Genomic DNA, 25830 nt, shown 5'->3' with positions numbered 1-25830 from the left:
AAACGCTTTCTGAATTATACGGTATGTGTGTATAGGTCTTAGACGAAGTTAAGTTCCGACAATCGTACAGTCACAAGTTATTAATACGAGTGTAAATAAATACATCAGTTGCTGAACTGAGCAAACAAATGGTAAATGCAACATCTCAGTCACGGTGCATTTCCACATATTTCTATGCTATTAAAGTTCCATTCATTTACAATAAAACTGCTTAGTGATACCTTGGAAGTTTAGAGAAAGTTTCACTAGACGGAACATTGCCTCTCACTTCACTGCGTAACTTCCCCGAACGAAACCCGAGAAACAATAGATAACCTGTTGACAACATACTGTTATCGTGACAAATTGGTGTCACGACTGAAAAAAATCAAGTTATACTCAAGTCAAACTGTATTACGACATAGCGATTTACTAGATGTATGTATAAAACGTCATTTATATAAAGTTTTTCGATTAATCCGTTACATCCCAAAATATTTAACTATCGTACCAATTGAAAACTACGAGTACATTACTTCACTTTAAAACATTTCGCACACTGAAGTTTCTGTTTTACTAGCGCTGTGGAAACGGATAGTACATCTGTATGGATTTTTAGGGCTGGACTGTCAGCACAGGCTCTCGCAGTTTTCTCTGAGGGTGTTGTTTCCATGGTTTCTTAAACTAAACCTCATTAATTTCCAGAAGAGTGGAGGCTGACGGATTAACAACTGTATCGTGACAATACCAGATGCAAGTAATACAATTATTAGGGAAGTAAATACAGTTGTCTGAGAATGTTAAGTTCTAGAGCTGAACAACACATCGGAATCGAACGTAAGCGGAAAGATGTTTCTGAAATCTGCCATATGCATGACTTACGTTACCGGGGTGTGCATAACTCGTGTGTTTAAAAAAAAAAATACTCTAAGTGTCGGGAGTGTGTTCGGTAACTGTTTCTTCAATAAGAAAGGCACTTAATAGGCTCTGGTGCAAGTATGGTTTAGGGTACTTGGAAGTCCTTAGCATCGTATGTGACTGAAACGACAGAACACGGTTGACATGCTAAAAAAGTAAATCACAATAACTGAAACCAGTTTTTACAAATAGCTCCCAACATAATCATATTAAATTACGTCAAAAATGTTAGGCCAGTAACATTCTAATATACACTCCTCTATCAACAACATGTGATAGAGAAACTTTGCTATCCACATTTAGTTAATCGCAGGAGAACAGCTGACATAAAATGAAAGAGTTAGAGAAATTTTCTTCTCGCCTTTTGGGATGACAGTGCAAAGTAAAGTCACGATCAATATCACACTTACGTACATAGTGCGAGTGTAGCTGCTGGGATCTATGTTGCTGCAACGTTTATGAAACTATGTTGCCTCCCATGAAATCAGAAAACCCTGGCTTTGTTGGTTCAGCTTGAAATATTCCTTTCCGTCATTCCTGGCCGCAGCAACCTTTGCGCTATCAAACAGTGACAGTTGACGCAACGGGGGTGTCTCTTTGCATGTGCGAGGAAGAAAGCTTTTATGCTATGGCGTGCTTCATATGAAGGAAATTCTTACAGAGGGCAGGAATCCTAGGAAATTTTTCTGGCTTTTTTAGGAGGAAGTAGTCGTATTTTGAATTACTCTCTCGGTCTCTCTCTCTCTCTCTCTCTCTCTCTCTCTCTCTCTGTCTTTCTCTCTCGCGCTTTTTCTCTTTCTCTCTCTCTCTCTATGTTCCAGTAAATAAACGTCCTGTCAGTGTATCTTAATTTTTCCTTAAAAAATTAAAAGGGATTTCTGAATGTCACATAATCAATATTTTGTAAAGGAGAATTTTACCTGTTCGCTGTATTGTAATTGACGCACAACTAAGTTTCTCGCCCTTGCAAGTAATATTCATAAAAGATCTGACTTCCTTGCTGTAGTACCACATTACTTACAGCAATTCGCCTATGACAGAAGTTCTGCTTTTGCATCCAGTGTTTGTCTGTGGACCGAGACAAAGAGTAGTTAGAAATAACCTCTGCAACCAGAAAGAGCCTTACGCCTCGATGACAAAAATTTTGAATGAATTATAACGCAATGTTGGATAACTACATACAAATGAAATCTATAAAATGATCAGTTGTGTAGCCTCGAGTTATTTTTGCTGCATTAGATAACTTGTATTGTACCCATTTTAGCGAAATGATAAGGAAGTTCAGATAGATTTTGACTAGAACACAGCATCATCTGAAACATAGCTTCACTGGTGCTGAAGCCGGCTTATGCCAAAATTACATGGTTACATACGTACGCCTCAAGCACAGTAACTCTTTGTTTACGATTTGCGTCTACTAATGTTCGAAAATCGATTAATAGTGAAAATCGTCTTACTGCTCTACACTCCCGTAACCCAGAAATGAAAGAGCAAATTATGGTTGGAACTACCTTCACTACATCTATCACAATAATACGTGTCATATGTTAATAACACGTATATCTCATTATTTATATGCATAACTTCTTCAAATACACGGTGACTAAAAGCAAAATTTAGGGAAGTAGAACGAGCACATCAAGAGCTACAAGGATGTCTACGATATACAGGAGGGCAGATGCAGTTTGCTACGCTATTAGGAGTGAGAGAAGGATAATGTTTACCACGGAGGAAAAAGTGAATATTTGTTAAAATAAAGAGGTGTTGGACGGAATAAAGGAATATACAATGTAGGAACTATAGCGAGAGAACCTTAAACTTACTTTCTTTCTTCCTTTTTAGAATACCTGTTGATTTAGTTTCTTGTAAACACTTCCGCGAGTTTGACAATGATGTGACACTGTATGTTGCCTTTCTCAGTTTTTCGACATCCCTTGTCAGTTCAACCTAATCGGTTCCCACCCTTGTGAACGATATTTCTGCACAGAAAGCAACGGAGTTCTGGCGTTACTAAATGTAGGTATTAAATAACCCCCACCATCCTTATATCCACGTACAGTGTAAAATGTGAAGCGAAGAATAATCGGAAAGCACAATATTAGTGTGGGTTGCGGTAAGGCTGGTTCAAGTAAGATATTAATCAACAGAGGCACCAACTAAAGATTTAGCTCCACGATTCGAATTCAGGACGGAAGCTATTCTTGTACCACCTTTCGTTTCTTTCTCGAACGTCTGTTCAATTAGTTTCCGACGTTTGGGTAATTTTAACAAAGACGTAACGATTGTTATTACTATCGCCATCTCTGTTTCTCACAACTTATTGTTCCATCTACTGGGTTTGTGTTCCACCAAAAGCTTTTTTTAGTTGTTTAAGTTGTAGTGTGTATCTGTCGCAAGATACGAGCTGTTTCAAATCATGCTGTTTTATGTAAGTTTTACTAAATACTGAAATTTGAGACTGTACTTTACTGAAGTCGTGCGATACTGGTCACAGGGCCGGAATGACTTCATTTTCACACAACGCAGTTGACTGATACCTACGTTGAGGCCCGCTTTATCACTGGTGCTCGCTTCACGTGAAAAAGAAAACGAAAGTAAAAGTTTAGTCCCGTTGACGACAGGGTCATTAAAAGAGGAGCGCTTGCACTGATTGGACAAGGAGGAGAAAGAATATCGGCAGAGTCTTTTTCAAACAAAGCATCCCAGCATTTGCCTTGTGCTATCCAGGAAAACATAAATCAGGATGATCGGACGGAGATCCGGGCCGCCGTGCTTCCTAATGCGCGCATCACGGGGTTCTTATATATATATCGAGAGGAGTGACATAATTTTTATCGTTAGTATCACGTCAAGCTTGTTAGCCTCTACTGCTCGAGGGATTTGGATTTGCTGGTCGTACAAGACACACTTCACAGCTGCTACGACTGTAGGTATATCAGTTACCAAACATATACGGCACTCCAAAGGCCTTACGTAAGTGTGAACCTCTGTGTTCATATTACACCTTTTCGAATATTCATTCTGCGCCTAGATTAAACTGCTTATTATTCTGTGATAAGTGGCTTCACAGTACTATTCACATAGCAGGTGTCTATAATCCTGAATCAGTTTCGCTATTTCATTACTATTATTATTATTAGTATTTTTATTCTTATTGCTCATTCGGGAATAGACATGCAGCATGCTGTCATATTTAGTATTTTATTTATTCCGTTATTTGGATATCTAAAGCCGCGATGAGCTAACAACCATTATGACTGTTCTGTTTTTTATATTTTCGTTTAGACCGGCTGTTTTTCATCAAACAACTGTCTTTATCACGATGTTCATTTGACCACATGGCACGAGTTATTCTTTTCTCATCTCGCCAAGTTCCGAACGTTATTACAGCTGTTCTGAAAATGTCTCTGTTTTGCTCACCCTTTCAGTGGTAGGCCTATACCTGCTTCTTATATATCAATTCTGACCTTCGTGCACCAAGGCAGTGTATTCGGTTTTCAGTAAAAGATGCTGAAGATGCGTTTCGTCCATTTGGAATCATTCATTCGTCTTAAGTCGCCATAAATAACAGACTATGCGTCTGCGTATTGTATCCATAATTTTTTGTGTTTTACAGTATATATCTTGTTTCTATATTTTTACGTAGATGACTTTTTTATCACTTTGACCTGTACATTTTGTCTTTTCAAGTCCAGTTCTAAACATCTCTCATAGAGGGTAATACAATCGGACGCATATAGAAATATTGGTTATATGGCAGAGTTGTAATGATAAATTTAGGTGTTCCTGGATAATCATTTTTTATTGTAAATTTTTACTGGCTTTTGCTTTTACGGTGTCTTTATCTAGTTAACTGACTGTAATCCATTCGCACAGATATGTTCACGGATTTTATTGTTCCATGTCTTGTGTTTAAACAGGTTATATTATCCTTGATATTTAACGGGTCTTTTAGTTTTTCGAAAGATATTCGCAGGCAAATTGTTCTGCTTTTTCTTTCATTATATTAGTTCGTTCTTTGATCGTTTCAAAATGTTGTCATTATAGCTATAGACTATTATCCTCAAATTATTTAATTATTATTATCTACAATTACTCTTTTTCCGGCAATCGGCTCACAGCATTATTAGTACATAGTTGATGTGCCCGGAAGGTATCCATTATCTGAATATCGTTATTAGAAATATTTTGTGTAGGTGATGTTAAACAGCTGTTATGAAGGTCATGCAATACACAGTTATACAAATTCTGATTTTTATACAATATTGTGGAGAGTGAATCAATTTCTTGTTCATTTTCTCCTAAGGTTACGATGTCATCTGCGTATTACTTGTTAGTATTATTATTTATTCGTGAATCAACGGACGGCATACCGTCAATCGTAGTACACATTCAGTGTCCCTCACAGATGTTTATAATTCTGAACTATTTTCGTTACTACAAAATTGTTACTATTAGTATCTGTATTTGTAGTATTTATTCTGGAATCGACAAAATGGATGCTGTCGTTCTTATACATCCTCTCTCGTTTGTTAAAGATCACACGTACGAAGTGTGGCTATGAAATAATGGGACCGATGCTGTTGCAGGATAATTACGCATGCGCCACAGATGAACGACCAATAGCTGTGAAGCACGAAGCCTTCTCAGTCGGATGTGACACATCTGGCGTCTGTAGACAAATCATTGTGGCTGTGGCTCTCAGTTGTGTAATAGCTGTTACTTTGTTTTGGCACAAAAATGAGTAGCGTAATAATGGAGAAACGAATTGTCGTAAAGTTTCATATGAAACTTCAGAAAACTGCTGCTAAAACCTATCGTTTACTAAAAACAGCGTCTAGCGAAGAATGTTTATAATGTATGCGAGTTTACTTTTTGAGTGGTTCAAGTGGAAGAAAAGACGCTGAAGACCACGCAAGCTTGCGACGCTCTTTCAACATAAAAAAACGGATGAAAATATCGAAAGAGTAACCTGTTTTTTTGTGACCATCGGTTGAGTATTCAGTCAATTGCTGAAACTGTAAGAATTGACAGAGAACGTGTAAGGTAATTTTACATGAGAAACGTGTGTACGGAACTGTTGCCGTGAACTCCCACGATCGAACAAAAATAAGCTCTTGAAAGTTTTTGTACTAACACCTTGAATACTACTGAAGGCGATTCTAATTACTTGGAAAGAGTGATAACATGTTACTATTTCTGGTTTTTCCCTCATGACCCACGAAATGAGCGCCAGTCCCTGCACTGGAAGGACCCGACTTCACAGAGAGCCAAAACACCTCGAATGAGTGTATCAAAATTGAAAGCGATGATAACTGTCTTTTTTCGATGTTCATGGAGTTATGTACTTTCACTGGGTTCCTAAAGGTCAAACTATTAATCGACGTTACTACCTTGGTATTCTTGCTCAACTCCGTGGGGAAATAATGAAAGAAAGATCCGAATTGTGGAAGAAAAAGTCGTGGATTCTGCATCAAGACAACGCAACGGCAGGTTTGTACGAAGTACAGCATCCCAATGTTAACCACACACCTTATTCACCTGACCTAGCACCAGGTGACCATTATCTAATTCTCCAAGGTACAATCTGCATTAAAAGGAACAAGATTTCAGTCCGTTGAAGCAGTGAAAGAAAAAAAGTCACGCGTTTTCAAGGAGCTCACAGAGGGATGTATCCAGCACTGAATCCATAAATGGGAAATTCGCTTGGGGCGTTGTAGGGCTAGAGGAAGGGAATATACTAAGGTGAAAATAATCGTGGGATAGCGACGCGCACATATATAAATAGCGGTAGTATCACGTAGACAAGGTATAAAAGGGCAGTGTGTTGGCGGAGCTGTCATTTGTACTCAGCTGATTCATGTGAAGTGTTTTCCAACGTGATGGGAATTAACAACTTTGAACATGGAATGTTAGCTGGAGCTAGACGCACGGGCCATTACATTTCGGGTCCACAGTATCAAGAGAAAACCAAATTTTTGGCATTACCTCTCACCATGGATCAACGCAGGAGCCGACGGCCTTCACTTAACGGCCGAAAACATCTGCGTTTGTGCAGAGTTGTCAGCGCTAACATACAAGCACCACTTCGTGAAATAACCGAATAAATCAGTGTGGTACGCATGAAGAACGTATCCGTTACGAAAGAAAGTATCCGTTAGGACAGGGCAGCGAATTTGCCGCTAATGGGCTGTGTCAACAGACGACCGACACGATTGTCTTTGCAATCAGCACGACATCGCCCGCAGCGCCCCTCCTGACCTCGCGACTATATCGGTTGGATCCGAGACTACTAGAAAACCGTGGCCTGGTCAGATGTGTCCGAGTTTCAGTTGGTTTATTTTATTTAATCGTATGGCTAGGGCCCCCCGCCGGGTAGGCCGTTCGCCGGGTGCCGGTCTTTCAATTCGACGCCACTTCGGCGGCCTGCAGTCGATGAGGATGACAGGATGAAGATAAGGGGAGCACAACACCCAGTCCCTGGGCGGAGAAAATTCCCCGACCCAGCCGGGAATCGAAGCCGTGCCCAGAGGATTGACAATCCGTCACGCTATTCAGCTACTGGGGGCAGGAGCTGATGGTAGGGTTCTAGTGTGGCGCAGACCCCAAGAAGCCATGGACCCGTATTGTCAACAAGGGACTGTTCAAGTTGGTGGTGGCCCCATAATGGTGTGGGCTGCGTTTACATAGAATGGACTGGTTCCTCTGGTCCAACTGAACCGATAACTGACTGCCATTCATGGATTTCACGTTTCCAGACAGCGGTGGAATTTTTATGGAGGCACTGCGCCATATCACCGGGCCATAGTTATTCGCGATTGGTTTCAGAAACATTCTGGACAGTTCGAGTGAATGATTTGGCCCCCCAGATCGCTCGACATGAATCGCACCGGACGTGTACGGGACATAATCGAGAGGTCAGATCGTCCACAAAATGCTGCACTGGCAATACTTTCGCAATTATGGACGGCTACAGAGGTAGCGTGGCTCAATATTTCTGCACCGGACTTCCGACGATTTGTTGAGTCCATGCCATGTCGAGTTAGTGCATTACGCCAGGCAAAAGGAGGTCCCATACGATATTAGGAGGTGTCGCATGACTTTTGTCACCTCACTGAGTGTTGCGGGTGACAGTAACTAAATACAGGGTGATCAAAAGGTCAGTATAAATTTGAAAACTTAATAAACCACGGAATAATGTAGATAGAGAGGTAAAAATTGACACACATGCTTGGAATGACATGGGGTTTTATTAGAACCACCCCATATTGCTAGACGCGTGAAAGATCTCTTGCGCGCGTCGTTTGGTGATGATCGTGTGCTCAGCCGCCACTTTCGTCATGCTTGGCCTCCCAGGTCCCCAGACCTCAGTCCGTGCGATTATTGGCTTTGGGGTTACCTGAAGTCGCAAGTCTATCGTGATCGACCGACATCTCTAGGGATGCTGAAAGATAACATCCGACGCCAATACCTCACCATAACTCCGGACATGCTTTACAGTGCTGTTCACAACATTATTCCTCGACTACAGCTATTGTTGAGTAATGGTGGTGGACATACCGAGCATTTTCTGTAAAGAACATCATCTTTGCTTTGCCTTACTTTGTTATGCTAATTATTGCTATTCTGATCAGATGAAGCGCCATCTGTCGGACATTTTTTGAACTTTTGTAGTTTTTTGGTTCTAAGAAAACCCCATGTCATTCCAAGCATGTGTGTCAATTTGTACCTCTCTATCTACATTATTCCGTGATTTATTAAGTTTTCCAATTTATACTGACTTTTTGATCACCCTGTGTATATATTTTTGAAATTAAAAGTGTAGCGATTGTTCGGTTATTTTTTAGCCACACCTCGTACCTCACGCAAAGGGGCAGTATTTTTGACCGACGGCTGTAAAAGTACAACTTAAGAAGTTGACGGAAGCTGTGTAACCACTATGCTCTTATATACATATCCGCAGGTGTGCGTGAGGGGCAGGCCGAGGTTGGCGCTGCGGGACACAGCGGCAGGCGGCGTCAGCAGCGGCTGAGGAGGTGACATCAGCATGAGCAGCAGCAGCGGCAGCGGCGGCGGCTGCGGCCGTCTGCGGGCGCGTAAATCACGAGTGTTTGCCGGCGGCTCGGCGAGCGCTACACAAACTGCCGCTGAAATACTGGCGCAATATCTCAGCGGCGCCGAGCCTCGCTAGCCGGCCGGCCGCTCGTATTTGCTCGCCACGCCACACCGCACCGCCTGCTCCGTTTCCGTCGAGCACACCCCCTCCCCCCCCCCCCCCCCTCCCACACCTCCCACACCTGTCACCGACGCCTGCTCTCGGATATCTTACTTGAAGGCTTCCGTCACCTCCGCAACAACTAACGCCCCCCGCCATAGCAGGAAAACGCGAATGAACGTCGCTGCTCTGTTGAAGAGGTAGCGTCGCTCGTCCGCAAAAGTAGGACAAGTTTCAACAGTTACTATGGCACTGCCGACTGTTTCTTTGTAATTACTAAAGCTGGACGCACGAAAACGTATCATTTATTTTGCGTACACGATGTCCGCACAGATGCCCAGAGGACTGATGAATTGTGCGGGGACTAGTAGCTGATCCTGAACCCGAAAGAATGTAACATACAGCGCACACATACGAGGCGATATCCGCTACTGTTAGTTAAGCTGATATTTTTTACCTTTGGACCGTCTAGTTACAATTGAATGAAACACCATTTTTATGCCATACGCGTTTATTCTTTGCAAGGGATCTTCAGTGGGATGGAATCGTACTTATTTTTAAGACACACAGGAATTACAGAGATTGGTTGCGAGTGGGCATTAAGTTAAATCAATGTGCAAGGTTGAAAATTTTTGCCAAACCGGGCTTCGAACCCACATTTCCTGCTTACCAGGCAGATGCACTGACCGCTAAACCATCCGGACGCAGTGGTCACTGCAACTGCACGGTCTGTTCTAGTACGCCTCCAGTCAGACCCGAATTTTCAACTTAAACCACACTCTACTAATAGTGTGTGTCCTTTCGGGCATGTCCGATAGCTACTGAACACTAGTTTTGACGCTGATAATATGAAGTTCTGAAAACAAAATTTGAAATGGCAATGCAATTATAAGATGAAGAACAGGGCTGACAAAGGAACTAAAACACAACATGTAAAAGAGCGTCCACGAAATTAGAAGTAGATCTTTATATTATTACTACAAACAAAAATATACACATATTCCAGCCCACTGAAGATGTCTTGCAAAGAATAAAGACGAAAGGCGTATGACACAAAATTGTGTTTCATTCAGTTGTAATTACACAATACCAAAGTAAAAACTATCAACATACTGTAATACAACATGCAACTGAGGACGACGCAACTACAAAAGTTGAAGATATCCACTACACTACAATTATGCTATAGTCGTAGAAGTGCTGGAAACAGTAACTATTGCAAAGTTTCTAAGACTAACCTTTCGGAGCGACCGCAAGTGGAATGACCATTTAAAAGGATATAGTTGAAAACATACATGTCAGAAGGAGATACAAAGGAAGAATCTTAAGGAAATGCGAGCGGTTCTAGACGCTTCAGTCTGGAACCGCGCGACCGCTACGGTCGCAGGTTCGAATCCTGCCTCGGGCATGGATGTGTGTGATGTCCTTAGGTTAGCAAGGTTTAAGTAGTTCTAAGTTCTAGGGGACTGATGACCTCAGATGTTAAATCCCATAGTGCTCAGAGCCATTTTTCTTAAGGAGATGTAATTCATCCACGAAGGAAGTGGCTTACAAAACCTTTGTTCGATCGATTCTTGAGTATAGGACCTTTACCAGTTTGGAGTAATAGAAGAGATAGACAAGATCCAACGCAGGACGATGCGTTTCCTCTCAGGATCGTTTCATTAGTGCGTGGGTTTTACGGAGATGCACGACACATTCCAATTGTACACACTACGAGGAAGGCGATGTGTATCACAGAGACGTTTATTACTCAAATTCCGAGAGCGTAAGTTCTGTGAAGAATCGGACAACATATTACTTCCTCCCACGTGCGTCTCGCGGAATGACACATGGAGAAATTTCGAGAAATTAGAACTAATACTGAGGTTTTCAATCATTCTTCCCACACGACTTCTCCAATGGAACAGGGAAGGGGGATCAGATAGAGAAGCACACTCCGCCACACACAGTCAGGTGACTTGCTGAGTATAGATGTTGATGAAGATGTAGATAGCTCTGTACCGACCTTCAAGTCAATTGTACGATAGGCAAGTGGGAAATTCTCACGCAGTGATGGACAGAAGCAGGTAATCTCAGCTATAGAAACAAATCAAGTTCTTCGAGGTCTCGCTCCTAGCTACGTGGGTCGAAAATATTTATGAGGAATGGAAGAGCTCGAAGTGCGCCCAAACAATTCTATCAACAATAAAACCTGAAGGGGAAATGAAAGTAAGCTGGAGTACAGATCGAGTATAAAGAGCTCCCAGTTCTTTTTTTATTGTCTCTAAATCGTTTACTCCGCCAGCAGCAAGCTTCCGACTGTCGGTTCGTTATCGGATGGTAGTATTGACAGAAAACTTACATCACAAATCGTACATAGATTTTTGTTTCATAAATTCAGATTACTTTTTCGCATTGCAATCTAATATATATTTACCTTTCATACGCGTTCTGCCTTTTACATCAACAGCATCTTCTGTGGATTTAACGGTTATTCTTCTGTCTGACCAAAATTTCTTTTTTCCTTTATCTTGTCATAAGTTAGGGGGCACCCTACCACTGCACTTCTCAAAAATCGGTACATATTCAAGCCGACGTCTTTTGGTTTTACAGTCTTATACTTCATTTTTAAGTAACTAAATGATGTGAAAGATTTCACTACTGCTCTGGCAAGAACTGCACATAATAATCTTACGACAACGGTAAGCGATCTATGTCGTAATATTGTTTGTCCTTTTAATCAACATTTCTTGCAAGAACTGTACATTAAAAGGCGGTGACGCGCCTCATACGACAGCACTTCTCATTTCAAAATTTTTCGTGTGTCATAAGGACAAACCTCACTTTTAAAATACGTTTCGGTAGATGAAGAAGAAAGTCATCCAAAATAATTATTCGGTATCGCTGGGTGTCCGCTTAAAAACGGTCCCATGTATATAAATCCCCCAAGTTGGAAACAGCTGTCCGAAATCTCATTTCGCAAAGTTGTTTACAGGGTAGAAATTAAGTAGGGATATTAACCTCCGCCCATATTTGATTATTAAAGGCAGAAAGTACTGGTATCTGTTAGAAATCAGTGATCAATGTGACTTACACAGTGAAAGAACCGTGTCAATCACTGTTTATTTTAACACATAAACTGATATAACGAACTCCGTTTTGGTAGCCGGTCGATATCAGATTGTAGAATAGAGAAATAATATATGAAAGACGTCTTATCAATTTTGTGCTTCAAAGTCACAGATACGAGTGCTAGCTGAAATAGGTTATTGGCGCTATTACAGGATACTACATCGTGGAAAATTTGATAATATCTAGTGAATTGATTATTTATGCCTTCTACAATCTGACGACGCAGTGTCAGAAAAATGTGATGTGGAAAAATGAAATGCAAACGAGGTAACCATTCCATTACGTAATTTCTATCTTACACTGACGTTTAGACAAAAACTCCACTTATATGATACCGAGTGCTTAGGCACTGGACTCGCATTAGGGAGGTGTGAGATGATCCCAGCTAAACCAGTTGACTCCTTTGAAAATAACACGATCGATGTTCTACCTCATTCTTGTACTGTCAGAAAATTTTGGAAATTTGTGGTAAGGTCTTATGGGACCAAACTGCTGAGGTCATCGGTCCCTAAGGTTACCCACTACTTAATCTAACTTTAACTTACGCTAAGGACAACACACACACCCACAGGACTCGAACCCCCGACGGGGAGAGCCGCGAAGACCATGACAAGGCGCCTCGGACCGTGCGGCTACCCCGCGCGGCTGTTCTGTCCGAGCTTGAACTATGTGCCTAATGACGTAGTTGCCGATGCGATAAAAACTAGAGGGTGTTAGGCCATTAGAAAGTGTGCATTTAGTTTGCATAATTATATTTAAACTGCAAAAATTGATCGAGCACGTAAATGCCAAAGTAACAAAATAGTGTCATCTGTGGTGTGAGGGGAATGGGTGGGGTAGGGGGTATGGTTTTAACAGCGCTTTTACTACATCGTATGGTACACCGTTAGAAACAAGAAAGACAGAACATAACATGGGATACCCTTCGAGACAATTTTATATGTGTCTCTAGTAGGTATCGTGCGCACTTCTCTAATTTTTGCTCTAAGGATTTCTGATTCAAGTGGGAAAATCATTTCTGCTGTCTACTGCATAGTGTTTCAAAGTAAGAGAGTAAATTGCATGACTACAGCAGGGCTAGAAAGTCAGGCGCTTAACGGAGAACACCCTGTCCGATTCTGAATTAAGTGACACTGAAAGAAATGTCTACGGAATTTGACGTCACAGGAACATGAATCTGAACGTTACAGAACTGTAGTAGCATCACTAGAACAGTATCCCCTTCAAGAACCGAGCGAGGCGGTACAGTGTTTTACATACTGGACTTGCATTCGGAGGGACGACGTTTCATATCCGCGTCCGGCCATCCAGATTTAGGTTTTTCGTGATTTCCTTAAATCACTCCAGACAAACGCCGGGATAATTGCTTTGAAAGGACACGGCCGATTTCCTTCCCCATCTTTGAAATAATTCGAGCTTGTGCTCCGTCTCCAAAGACCTCATTGTCGACGGAACATTTAATTCTAATCTTCCTTCCGTCTCTCCTTCTGCTTCAATAATATAAGCAGGTATCACATAATTGCGTGCTGAAGTAGTTTTAAGTTATGGAGAGAGTGTCTAACTTCAGGTCTCTGGTTTTTGATTCAGGTACGGAAACAGCGCATACCATTCAAAATACAAATTTATATAGTTCGGTAACAAAGTAAACTTCACATCTCTGCTATCCGTGTATAGTTTATTAAGGCAATAGTTGTAGTTTTCGGATATGTCGGATGCATACCAAATTAAGGTCTAATGTAATATGATACCGTAGGCATATTTCCTGAATAACTGGGGAACAATGATTGCTAGGCAACTCCTAGTGAAACTCATACAGCTCTTGGCGGCGAACTGGGTTTGTCTTGCGCAAGAAAACGTCAGTCCTTGGGAAAATATTTTTCGGTCCGTGCTGGCATACTCTACAGAGTTAACAAACTGGTTACTAAAACTGTAGTTCCAGTGGTGACTTAAATTTCGCAGTTTCTTGAAGGATGGAAAATTTTTAAGAATGTTTTTAATGTGTGATCTTCGCTCAGGTGTTTGCCTAGTGCTGATGTGCGCATGAAGTTTTGTGTACCTACTACAAATAGTACCTAATTCTCCGTGAATGAAGAGAAAATTCATTTCTCAGTCAGTCTTTACCGAAGCAGTGTTAAATCCAAGGCCTTCGTTTTTTGAGAGCTCAAAACTGTGAAATGCCTCAGGATACAAACAGATAGCTCCGAGTGTAATTTACTGGACCTTGCGCAAGAGTTACCCACAGTCAAATACTCGCCTACTGTTGAACATGGTGTCAGATTTCCCTGTAACTCATTAAGCTAACGTGACGTACGGCATCGAAATGAAAAAAAGACTTACCGTTCAATCTCCAGAACATAATTTTCAGTTTATCACGTTATCGAAGACAGCGGCTGGATACGAAAAAGATAGAAAGATACATCTGACTTCTCACGCTGGTAATACGCTGATTATAATAATACGCAGAACGCAGAAAGAAAAATTGAAGAGGTACTGAAAAAGGTCGATTTGGCTTCAGCAACACTGAAGGTACCATAGAAGCAATTCTCGGCGTGCGATTAGTGATGGAAGAAAAGCCTGTGGAAAAATCTGAATGCGGTTGTAAGATTCATTCAAGTGTAAAAATCAATTTATAGTGTGAAATTGACTAAAGCGCTCGAAATTCTCAAACAATTGTCAATGAATTACAAAGATACAGAGTGATTTGCAATTACAAGAACCAAGTAAGGGCAATGAAAGCGTGAGTCCAAGGAATTTTGTGTTAAGAAAGGGATAAAGCAGAGTTGTGGCTTATCGCCACTCTTGTTTAAATTCCCAGTCAGAGAAACATTCATGAACATCAAAGAAAATTATAGCAGGCTGCTGTATACCAATAACAGACTTCACGAAGCACAAGCTCTTCTGGCTGAAAGCATAGGAAAAGATCGTTGTAGTCGAATGAGCAGTTAGTTTGTGCAGAATACCGCTAAGGACAAATAAAGCTAAGGCGAAGGGGGTATTGAGCAGTAGAAACTATTGCATGAAAGTGACACACGGAAGTGGGAATATCAGCCAAGAAGAAATTGGAAGCATTTGAAATACGAATCTATGGAATGGTGTCAAATATTAAATCCAGTGATAAGGTACTAAACAAGTAGGTACTCAAATGAAAAAACGCAGAAAAAAATGTTATGTGAAACTGTAGCAGACGACTGGCCATATTAACTCAACACGTGTTAGGACGTCCAGGAAAAATAAGTGTCAAGAGGAGCAGTAAAGTAGAAAATAATTGTGTGGGAAGATACAGACAGCGTGAAAGTTGGATGTAGTAAATGTTTTGAGGTGAGAAGTACAGGATAGGAATATCTAGATGACAGCATCAAAACAGTCGGAAAAGAACTGTATAAATTAAATGTTGTTCTTTCGTGTCTCTCTTTGAAACCGGAAATCTAGCAACAATATGAAATGTTGTGTCAAGAGCTGACACTATGCCAACATAGTTTTCGCTTTCCCGTAAGAGCTGATTAGACATGTTGAAAACAGCATTCGCTGCGATATGACAGCTGATTACTGTTTATTACATTCTACAGAATGATTTAGTTTCTGCAATAAACATTGTAACGAAAAACGAAAAGATATTTTTGTTCGCAGCCTGCTGCAAGCCTTACGGCCTGCTAGGTTTTGGGCGCATCAATTGTCGGTACTGATGTTTATTTATCGAACTAAATTTCCTATTCTCTTATCGAGAACCAATCCACCGAGGAAAAATTAAAAATGGTCGCCCCTGTAGTGCTACATGTGGACTTGGAAGCACCTGTAGCATGCCTTATGAACAAAGTTCGTGAGGTTTCTAAAGAGAGAAGAGGTACTGGATCTTTATGGATGAAAGTAAAAGTATCTGAAAAATGAAAAGCTCCTGCTTAAATAAAATAGCTAACTTTAAAACGGAAATATTTGTACATTGTCCGATGAATGGTCCATCTCCTGTGTAAAAGAACACACATTTGGCTAAAAGGAAGCGAGAGAGCAGAACAATTTGGTTAACCACCATTTCACATTTCACTCCGAGAACGACGTAGTGGGCAGAAGGTAGTAATAAAAACGCGACTAACCCTTTTCGGCCGCGAACTTAATAGTGATTAGCCGAGAGCTGTAACTTCGGCCGACAGTTATTTCTATAAATTAATTTAGAAGCAAAAGATCCAGAGAAGGAACTCTACGATTCGACTTTTTTCCCTTTCAATGCTTTATTTAAAGTTCTTTTCCGTCTGACCAAATCTATTAGTGTACTGCATAATCTTCACGGTACAAACAACTCTGAAAGTTTCCTTTTACTCGGATACTCGAAAACAAAATGTGAATTCGATTTGTTTCTCTTTCAGTGCCTGATTTAAATTACATATCCATCTGACCAGGCTCATGAGTATGTTACATCACCTTCACGTACGAAGAACCTTGAAAGTTTCTTTTTACTCGGATTTTCGAAGACAAAACGTGAATAGATGTGCAACTGATCAACAGTTTGAAAGAAACATAAAAAAGAAAGAAAACCAAATACTGCGCTCATCTAACCGAAGTGAAAATCAGTTCATGTAAACTCAATACCCACAGACCTACCAACTATTCATATATCCCGAATTTTCTTCTGCCTTTCCTTATTCCGTACGTTCAATAGTGGCCGGATAAACACTTTGCGCACACTCAACGAATAGTTTCCTGAATCATCTTTACGTGATAGTAAAAATGAATTTTTAATTCATTTTGTCGTAATCGCTATCACGAAGCTTTTCTTGACGATGAGTAACTGAAATATAAAATAACATAAACAAATCTTGTTTAGAATAATATATGTAGCTAAAATTTTAGTTTCTGGCTATAGTTTAGTTGAAATGCTGGAAAAACGATAATCGCTACTAGACTGCGACAAATTCCTTTAAGATAGATGGAAGAATGTTTTCAATTACCTACGTCTTTTAGAAGAATATTGGACACGCAAAATGTAAAAACTCAGTGTTATTCACATATGTGTTTAGAAATAAAATGGATCTCACTGTGATTAGTCTACTAAGGCGCATTGTGTATCGCTGAAAAAAAGAAAAAGACAATTTTCGTGGAGAAAGAGATTTGTGGGTAGTGATGAACATATATGATCACTGTCTTCTGAAAAAGTGACGTGACTGTTTAAGTGTTAAAGGATTTTGTATAATACGTACTTGCACACAGTAATTCATTTTTATCTGTCTCACAAAATTATAACTACTAAGATGTTTTCCGGAATGAAGGAAATTTATCATGATACAGTGGATGTGTGAGCCATGCAAGTTAAAAAAGTCTCGACGTTTCGGTCAAGTATTCACCGTGACGGTCTGCAAATTGTTTTGGTTAGATTAGCCGTATGGATGTAGGATTCAGATGTGTCTAAATCCTACATCTACACGGCTGGTGAGTAACAATAATTGCCGAGAAAAATAAAAAGTGAGTCCGTTAAACATCCAGTATAACGCTTAGAGAGTAGAATATCGTTAAATGAATGTGGCACTGTGGCGTTGGATGTCTTCTAATAAACGACGACATTCGGACCTTGTGAACTGATTACGTTACTTGAATTGCGAAGGAGAAGTTGTAGGCATTCTCTGGGCTACATTTAATATTTCAGTACATTCTTGTTTGTATAATAATAAAAAAAATCACGCTGTGGAATAATTGTGATCGTTTCTCAGCTTTGGTTACTGATAATAACTTGATACCAGTGCCAATGAGTTTAATTTGTACACCACAGACAGCACTGAAGGTGATCACTATGTGATTGAAAATCGATTTTGCTATTAATAAACTATCAATATTACGGCCAATGCTGACCTTCCTTTTAATCACTAATCAGATGTGTACTTGCTCGAGTTACTCAAACGTATTCCGTAAGGTAGGTGTGACTAATGTTTCAGTACTATCAATGTGTAGAAAGACTTTCGTGTTCTGAAATCAGCAACGTACTGATTGTAGTTTTGTCAATGCAAATTTTAAACAAAGTAAGCAGCTGTTTTGTAGTTTATCGTGACACTGACAAACATATCTCAAATTCATAGGCAACACTGATATTTAGTTATTACACAGAACATTTTCCTACTATGCAAAAATGTCGGAGCTTTTCTTGTAAAATACTGCGCATTGACGGGAGATAAGGTGATTTGCCTGAGGACAGAAAACATCAAAGCTCTGTTTTTCGTGATTCAGGAACGTTGATTGGGCAGGCAACTTCTGCAACTCTGCTGAAGATGCATTTGTTAGAAAACAAGCTGTAAATAAAAGATGAAGTGGACTGGGGGCCGGTTGCAGAAATAACAAGGCGAAACCCTTTTTTATGTTTCGAATAAGAAATGTTTACTAACAAAATCAGGACTTACAGGAATTATGTTACAAGGCGAAAAAGGATGAACAACATAAATAAATATTTCTATGTATACTGATATATTAACATAATAATAAACTTGACAACTATATATATATTTATATATTTAATATATTGTACGCAAACAGCAGTCTTTACAATATACACATAATACTGAGCAGTGTACACCGAATGTCGTCTGGCTACTCACTGATAACTACACGTTTGGCACACAGAACGGTGCGTTCGTATACACAAGTCCTTTTGGCATAGTTTGTGCCTGTACAGAGAATTGTACAGTCTTGTCGCTGCTTGTTAAGAGTGCTGGAAATATGTAAATATTTTGTCATGTGCTAGGGTGTATCGTCTTGGACCGTAACCAGTATCATTCGTAACGCGACAACCGATACGGGTGAAAATGATTGCTTCGTGAGGTACGGGAGTGGCAGTACATGGAGTTAACAGAACTGTTCACATTTCTGCGCTTCATAAATTGTTTTTCACTGTATTCGGAGGACGTTTTAAAACATGCTTTTTCTTGTAAGCGTTTGGTGAATTCCTTTAAAAGGACTGGCCAAGTGCAAATTACCGAATGGCCCGGGCATTGTTGTATTAACAACGGAAATGAATCTAAATACCAGGTAATGTAGATTCACGTCGGATGAGGGACATGTCATTTCAGTACGCCACGAAAAAAATTTCAAATGCTACACGTCACTTAGACGTGGAACTAGCGAAGAAATGCAAATTGCTATTAAACTATACTGAACATACACCATTTAACAGTTACAAATTTATTTTACATGAATGATATGTTCAAGAAACTTTGAGGAGAGGCTGCTTGTGAAGAGACTGACTGCTAAAGAGACATATGACAAACGGTCGACCGGGTTACAATTTTTTTGCAAACATTTGTTTTGTCTGAATGATCTCTCTCAGATTGCAAATGTGATTTCAAGCTAAAGTAAACTGTAAACTTCGTGTTATGACTCCACCATTTAATCAGATCATGCATTACGATAAACTTCAAACTGCTGGGTAAGAAGCTTAAGCACACAAAATATGATAGAAATGTTGGTTAATACGTGGCACAGCAACGCTTAGAAATGTAAGACATACAAGCACAACTTCATATTGTAGATATTAGCAACTATCAAAGCAATCAGCTGCTGTGATTTAGGAGCATAAATAGACATGTACGAGAATTATCAATGACGACAGGTCAAGGAAGACGAACACCGTTATATATTACAAAATATTTTCATATTTCCTTACTTCTCTTTATCACAGTATATTCACCAGAGAAATATACTCGATTTTGTAGTTTATCGTCCGACGCCTTAGACACAGACGAGACAACAGTTTCTACGCGTTTCGCACAGAACAAATCTTCTGTCACTTCCGTGAGTAATAATCATGTGTGTCCTTTTAATTTTAAATGCACAATTTAAATAAAATCTGCATCGAAATGAGATTTAGTACAGCGCTTCCCAAAAGTACACACTGCAGACGAATGGAAGTTGAATTTTAATACTAATTGTAGGAAGCAAACAAATAAAGCAACAAAAATCATTACAACGCGTGTGGGACAGCAAATTTTTAAGAGTGCAACACAAGCATTCGAGAGCTACGTTAGCAATAACAATGTTATAGCTTACGAATAAAAGTTCGTCAAGGTTTTTAGATTTTTGAATTTGGTACGTATTTGGGAGCGGTATCTTCATCTCCACGGTCTTCAACATTCACACGAGGCTTGACATGTTCAGATGGTGCAACTGTTTCAGGATTTAAAAACAGAAAACCTTGTATGGATGTTGAAAACCCAAATACGTATCGGAAATAAAAATTTAAAAACCGGAATACAGTCGGTAGACTTTAACTGGTAGAATGTAGGTCCTATGTCTATCAGTCACTGTGTGTGGCAAATGAAATGTTATGCACTCGTTAAAATTAGCATTTCTGATTTAAAGTATTTAGCAAGTCAAGAGTGGTTCGTTACGTTAAAGATAAACATCGCAACAGTTGGGAAACGCTGACTTATTGACATGCAGATTAATCAGCTGAATTGTCGGCTGCGCAAAAGTAAGAAATTCCGGATATTTTTGTGCTACACGAGTTAAAAGCATAAAGGGAACTGGCTGTAGCAATGACTAGTTTATCCGTGCAGCTGGCAAATGAACAGGTACTGTAGGGTTGCGCCGCTGACGTTAGGTGCCGGGATATCTTACGGCACACAGCCGACAATGCAGCATCGTGAGATTTGTGCTCCTCGAGAAGCACTGAATAAATTTGGCGCGCAATGTCACGTATGTGCGCACAGAAGTAGGAGTCTCTTTTTTCATTTATAGACATCTCGATTAAAAATGATTAAGTAAACTGAAGTTTGGTTGTAATTGTCCTCTCAGAGAGGGGAGTATTGACAGAATTGTGCAGTGTCGAAGAGGAATGATGCAGTAGGAGAGTACGCGGTGGTGGGAGAGGGAGAGTGTCTGTCCTTTTGGCTGGCGAGAGCCGAACACAGAAGACTAGGAAGGAGCCGCGGCGAGGCGCGCTACAGCTAAGGTAAGTCCGGCGGCGGCCTACCGTGCGGCCCACGCGAGCGGCGAGAAGGCCGAGTCGAGGCTGCGCGTGACACCGCCCAGCGCCAGGCCCAGCCCCAGGCCGGGGGCGGCGGCGCGGACGTCCGGCGGCGCGGGGGCGGCGGCCTCGGGGGCGGGCGCCGGCGGCCGGCCGATCAGCGAGTCGATGCTGAAGGCGGCGCCCACTTTGCTCTTGGTGACGGGCACCGGCTTGCAGGGCAGCGTCGGCGCCGGCGGGGGCGGCGGAGGCGGCGGCGGGGGCGGCGGCCCGGCGGCGGCCACCGGCGGGGGCGGCGCGGGCGGCACCGGGGGCGGCAGCAGCCCGAGGCCCAGCGAGAGGCGCGCCAGCTCGGCCGGCGGCAGCAGCGGCGGCAGCGGCGACAGGTACGGGTAGGGCAGCGGCGCGCCCGCCGCCTGGTGGTGGTGGTGCTGCTGGTGGTGGTGGTGGCGGTGGTAGGCGTCGAGCAGCCCCGCGGCCACCGCCGCCGCGTGGTGCTGGTGGTGGTGGTGGTGGAACTCGGGCGGCTGCCTCTTGTAGCGCTTGCGCCGCCTCAGGAAGCTGCCGTTGTCGAACATGTCCTCCGCCATCGGGTCGAGCGTCCAGTAGTTGCCCTTGCCCGGGTTGCCCGGCTCGCGCGGGATCTTGATGAAGCAGTCGTTGAGCGACAGGTTGTGGCGGATCGAGTTCTGCCAGGCGGGGAACTTCTCGCGGTAGTACGGGAAGCGCGCCATGATGAACTCGCAGATGCCGCTGAGCGTGAGCTTCTTGTGCGGCGACTGTAGGATGGCCATGGTGATGAGCGCGATATACGAGTACGGCGGCTTCACCTGCGTCGTGCCGCCGCCGCCGCTCGATCCGGAGGTCTTCTTGCCGCCGCCGTTGGACGACGGGGAGACGGAGACGGCGGTTGCCTCCTCGGAGCCGGGCGAGAGCGCCGGCGTGGGTGTCGTGTTCCCACCGCTGACGACCCCGGGAGGCGCTCCGGGGCCGGCGGCGATCAGATGTCTCGGGTACTCCGGCGGCAGGCCACCCGCCGGAGGCGCGCCGTCGTCGTCGGAGTCCACATTGACGTCGGAGTCAGAGTCCTGCAGGTGCACGCCGCGCAGGTCTAGCGGGGACTCGGACATGGCGGGCCGCAGCAGCATGGCGAGCTGAGGCGCTTCTGGCGGCGGCCGGGCCGCGAGTGGCGGCACGCCGGCATGGCCGGGCCGCCAGGGCGGGGCCTGCTGCCATTGGGCGACGCACGGCCAATCGCGGACCGCGGTCGCCGTTGGGGGAGGGGCGCGAGCCACGACGCCGGCCGCGCCGCTTCCTCCGCTCTCTACGTAAATAATTTGCTCGCGGGGCTTCGCCGGTGCCCGACGGCAAACCAGCTGTATTTTGCCCGCCACATATAATATTTTAATCTCTAAACCCTGGTATGTAATTACATCTCTGATACGATAATTTGCTAACTTAGTCTACGTCCATTCGACGCAAATTCTACATGTCGTGCCGCAATTTGGCTCGCAACGACCTATCATCTATTCACCAGTTCAATACATTTACATAGTCCCGTGACGTGACTTTATTTTGTCGAAAATCACGTGGTGGGTCCGTAATTGTGAGAAAAAAGAAGTCACTTTTTATAATATAGTAAACATCTCAATCAGCAACTGGTAATAATGCTATTCATTAACAACAAACAGCGACGTTACTGGTTCGCATCCAGTGTTTCATCCTCGCGGCTGTTCACGTTTAATCACACGTAACTTGAGCCGTGTTCACTGGTTTCTGTTATCGCGATAGTTCCTCTGCTTGCTCTTTTAAGCTATATTTTAGGATAATTTTGTTTCATATTCGGTGGCACAGCCGAAAAAGATAATTCCGTTTTTCATCATGCCTGTATTTCGATTATAGACATTTATTTCACTCGATCAGCTGTCTACTGCGATATGCCATTTTCAAATGCTTACTCATATCTTCGTAATATTACGCAGAAACCTTTTGTGGGTGTGTACAACGAACTGTTGACACTTAAATATATAACTGTTGTCCTAGCAATCTTAGTAGTTGTCCCTGGAGTGTATTACGATAGCAATTGTGCACTGAAATGACAGACATACAACGTAACTTATACCCACACAAGGTTACAGCGTATAATTACACGGTTATGAGTAAGCACTTGAAAATGGAACATCCCAGAAAACACATGATCTTGTGAAATAAATATCTGTAATCGAAATACAGACAAAAATCGAAAACGGAAGCTGGTTTTAATTTAGTGTAACAATTAACCCGAGTAGTTTTTATATACTTTATTTTATTTTCTGCCATTTGTATGATATCTAGTGACTGGTGTGTTTTCCACAACCTAAGACTGTATGCGTAGCTTACTTTAAATATTTGATAGGATGGTGCTACGATTCATTAGCTGCAACACGAAGTACCCCCGCATGATACAACGAGAGCCAACGTGAAATGAGAACGTGTATTTATCAGCCCATGTTTCAACAGTATTTTCAGTTTATTTTTAAACAGGCTTACTGTAGAAAAAGACAAATTTAAAAGTGCAGTAGTGGAAAGAAATAGGAAAAAAATAGTTGAGCTACTCCATAGAGGAAACCTCGAGCTATGGTCAATCTAGTTTATGTTTTCTGATGTAGTCCGTGACAGCGTATAGTTCCTGTTGTATAGAGATTTTTTTTTTTTTAGACCACACGTATCGCCTTAATGACCGGGTTCGCTCATTTCCGCTTTGCTTTGTAAAAAAGTATCTGATCCCCTTCCAGAATATTTGAAAGACATAATATGCGAGAAATATATTTTTATCTTAATCGTGAAGTGGTACTAAACTTGCGGAATACGTTATAAGGACTGTTCAACACACCTTGGACATATCCTCTTCCCTTTCGGATCACTGAGGTACGTCCACTACACCCGCTACGAAAAGGGTCTACTGTTGATAGATTCGTACATACCTGATCGGAACGTGTAAGTCTGAAAGTCATTTCCTGTTCATTTTCATGAGGTAGTTATGTCCACTATTAGCGATTGGAAATTGATTTCAAGTAATTCCGGTTGCAAGTCATTTTCAAGGCTAGAAGAAATAGCCAGTAGAAAACGTAAGAAGTGCAGTTTCCTGATTTAACGATCGAAATTACGAAATGAACATAATAAAGCCAAGCGGTTGTGCTTGCATGTTGTAGAAGAATAGAAAGGCAATAAGTAACGTAATAGCCAAAACATCACACCATGTAGTGCCGTTCAAGATGAATACGTACGAAGTAGAACTTCAGCGCGCAGAACCAGTCACAACTAAATTAGCTATCTGCTAAAAATTTCTTTCACGGGCAAGAACTATTTCGAGAGAGATACTAGAACGTTTAATATATATCTGACCTAACTCGGAACAAGTAGTGCCCCTTAAGCTTGATAGTGCCAATTTTAGGTTCATTATAACGTAGTTCATTCACCATCATATCTACACAGATACGATCTTCATATGAGAGCTATTTTTATTGGATTTGATGGGCTTACTAAGACCGCTTAATGTGCCTCATTTTGGAAAAGTAATTATTTAAAGGCTATATATTTTTATTTTGTATCCTGAATTAATCTGTTTAATGAGCTTTATACTGCGTTCGTAACTGTAACTGTCTGTGCTCAAAGGATGTTTCGTAATCATTTCTGTAAATAAGTTCCAACCACACTACACTTAGGATGACGACTTTGCTCAATTTTTGTCGTTGAAGGGATCAGAACTGTCAGTGACTTACAATGGACGGACCAAAATTAGAGAATTAAAAAAGTTTCCGAATCACAGATTGTAAGCTGAAAGAAGTTTGGTGGATGTCTCTTTCTTTCGATCTTGTATTTCGTACGCATTAATGCAATAATATAAGTTGAAACGTTTCGCCAGTGTGAGAGACGTTTTCAATGAAACGCACCAAACACGGGCCATCGATAGGCGTACAACCGATCTTTTACTCTCCCAGCTGATGTTTAATTTTAAAATCGTATTGGTTTCGTAGATAGCGCAGTGTACCAATATTAGTTTTGTCACTGAGTACTTGGAACATATTCCAATTTTTCTCGATAGTTGTAAAGTGTAGTGCGTAAAATTAATATTAAACTGTGTGTTTTCGACGGTAAAACTGTAGTGCTGTAGCTCGCATTTATTATAAATAATATACCTCTTTGCTGTTAGACCCGTTCGGGCCTGCGGTGCAGTACTGATGTGCATGCCTGGAAACCGAGGGGTCGGAGGATCGAAATCCGGTCGGACCACGTAAATTTTTTAGGCTCCATTTAATCGAGCCTTCACGTCTTAACGATGTGAGGAGCGCCAGGAACGACATGTGATTCAGATCCCCCCCCCCCCCGCTGCATAACCAGGGCAGCTTAGTCACGAAACTAGTCGAAGTGCGTCATTAAATATAGTTACTGTAGGCTAGCACAAAAGTTTAATGAGTATCATTAACTATATATACACTACCAACCCAAAAAATTGCGAAACTGATTTTGTTCGTGGCATACAAGCGGCGTCAGCACAGTAACCTCGAACAATTGAAGAGTGTATCCCAAAAACATGCTATGTGCCATTCTTAAACAAATTAGTTTTTGCATTACAACTCATCTGTGTAACACTTCCATTGCACCCAACACATAGCTAAGTGTTACA

The 25830-nt window shown here is 41.8% G+C and overlaps 1 protein-coding gene across 1 annotated transcript in view; it reads right to left on the bottom strand.

Annotated features, from left to right (window-relative positions):
• Positions 1-24157, bottom strand: part of LOC126484912 (forkhead box protein D3-like) — a 58270-nt gene extending 34113 nt beyond the window's left edge. Inside the window, exons 1-2 of the mRNA XM_050108512.1 lie at positions 24128-24157; positions 21488-22540 (exon numbers count right to left, since the gene is read on the bottom strand). Of these exons, the coding sequence (XP_049964469.1) occupies positions 21488-22540; positions 24128-24157 (1083 nt within the window). The remainder of the gene's footprint in view (positions 1-21487; positions 22541-24127) is intronic.
• Between the last annotated feature and the right edge of the window lie 1673 nt (positions 24158-25830).

The sequence above is a fragment of the Schistocerca serialis genome, chromosome 6, assembly GCF_023864345.2.
Source record: "Schistocerca serialis cubense isolate TAMUIC-IGC-003099 chromosome 6, iqSchSeri2.2, whole genome shotgun sequence".
In the NCBI taxonomy this organism is placed as follows: domain Eukaryota; kingdom Metazoa; phylum Arthropoda; class Insecta; order Orthoptera; family Acrididae; genus Schistocerca; species Schistocerca serialis.
The sequence above is the reverse complement of the archived record's forward strand: the minus strand, read 5'-3'. Positions and strand labels throughout refer to the sequence as shown.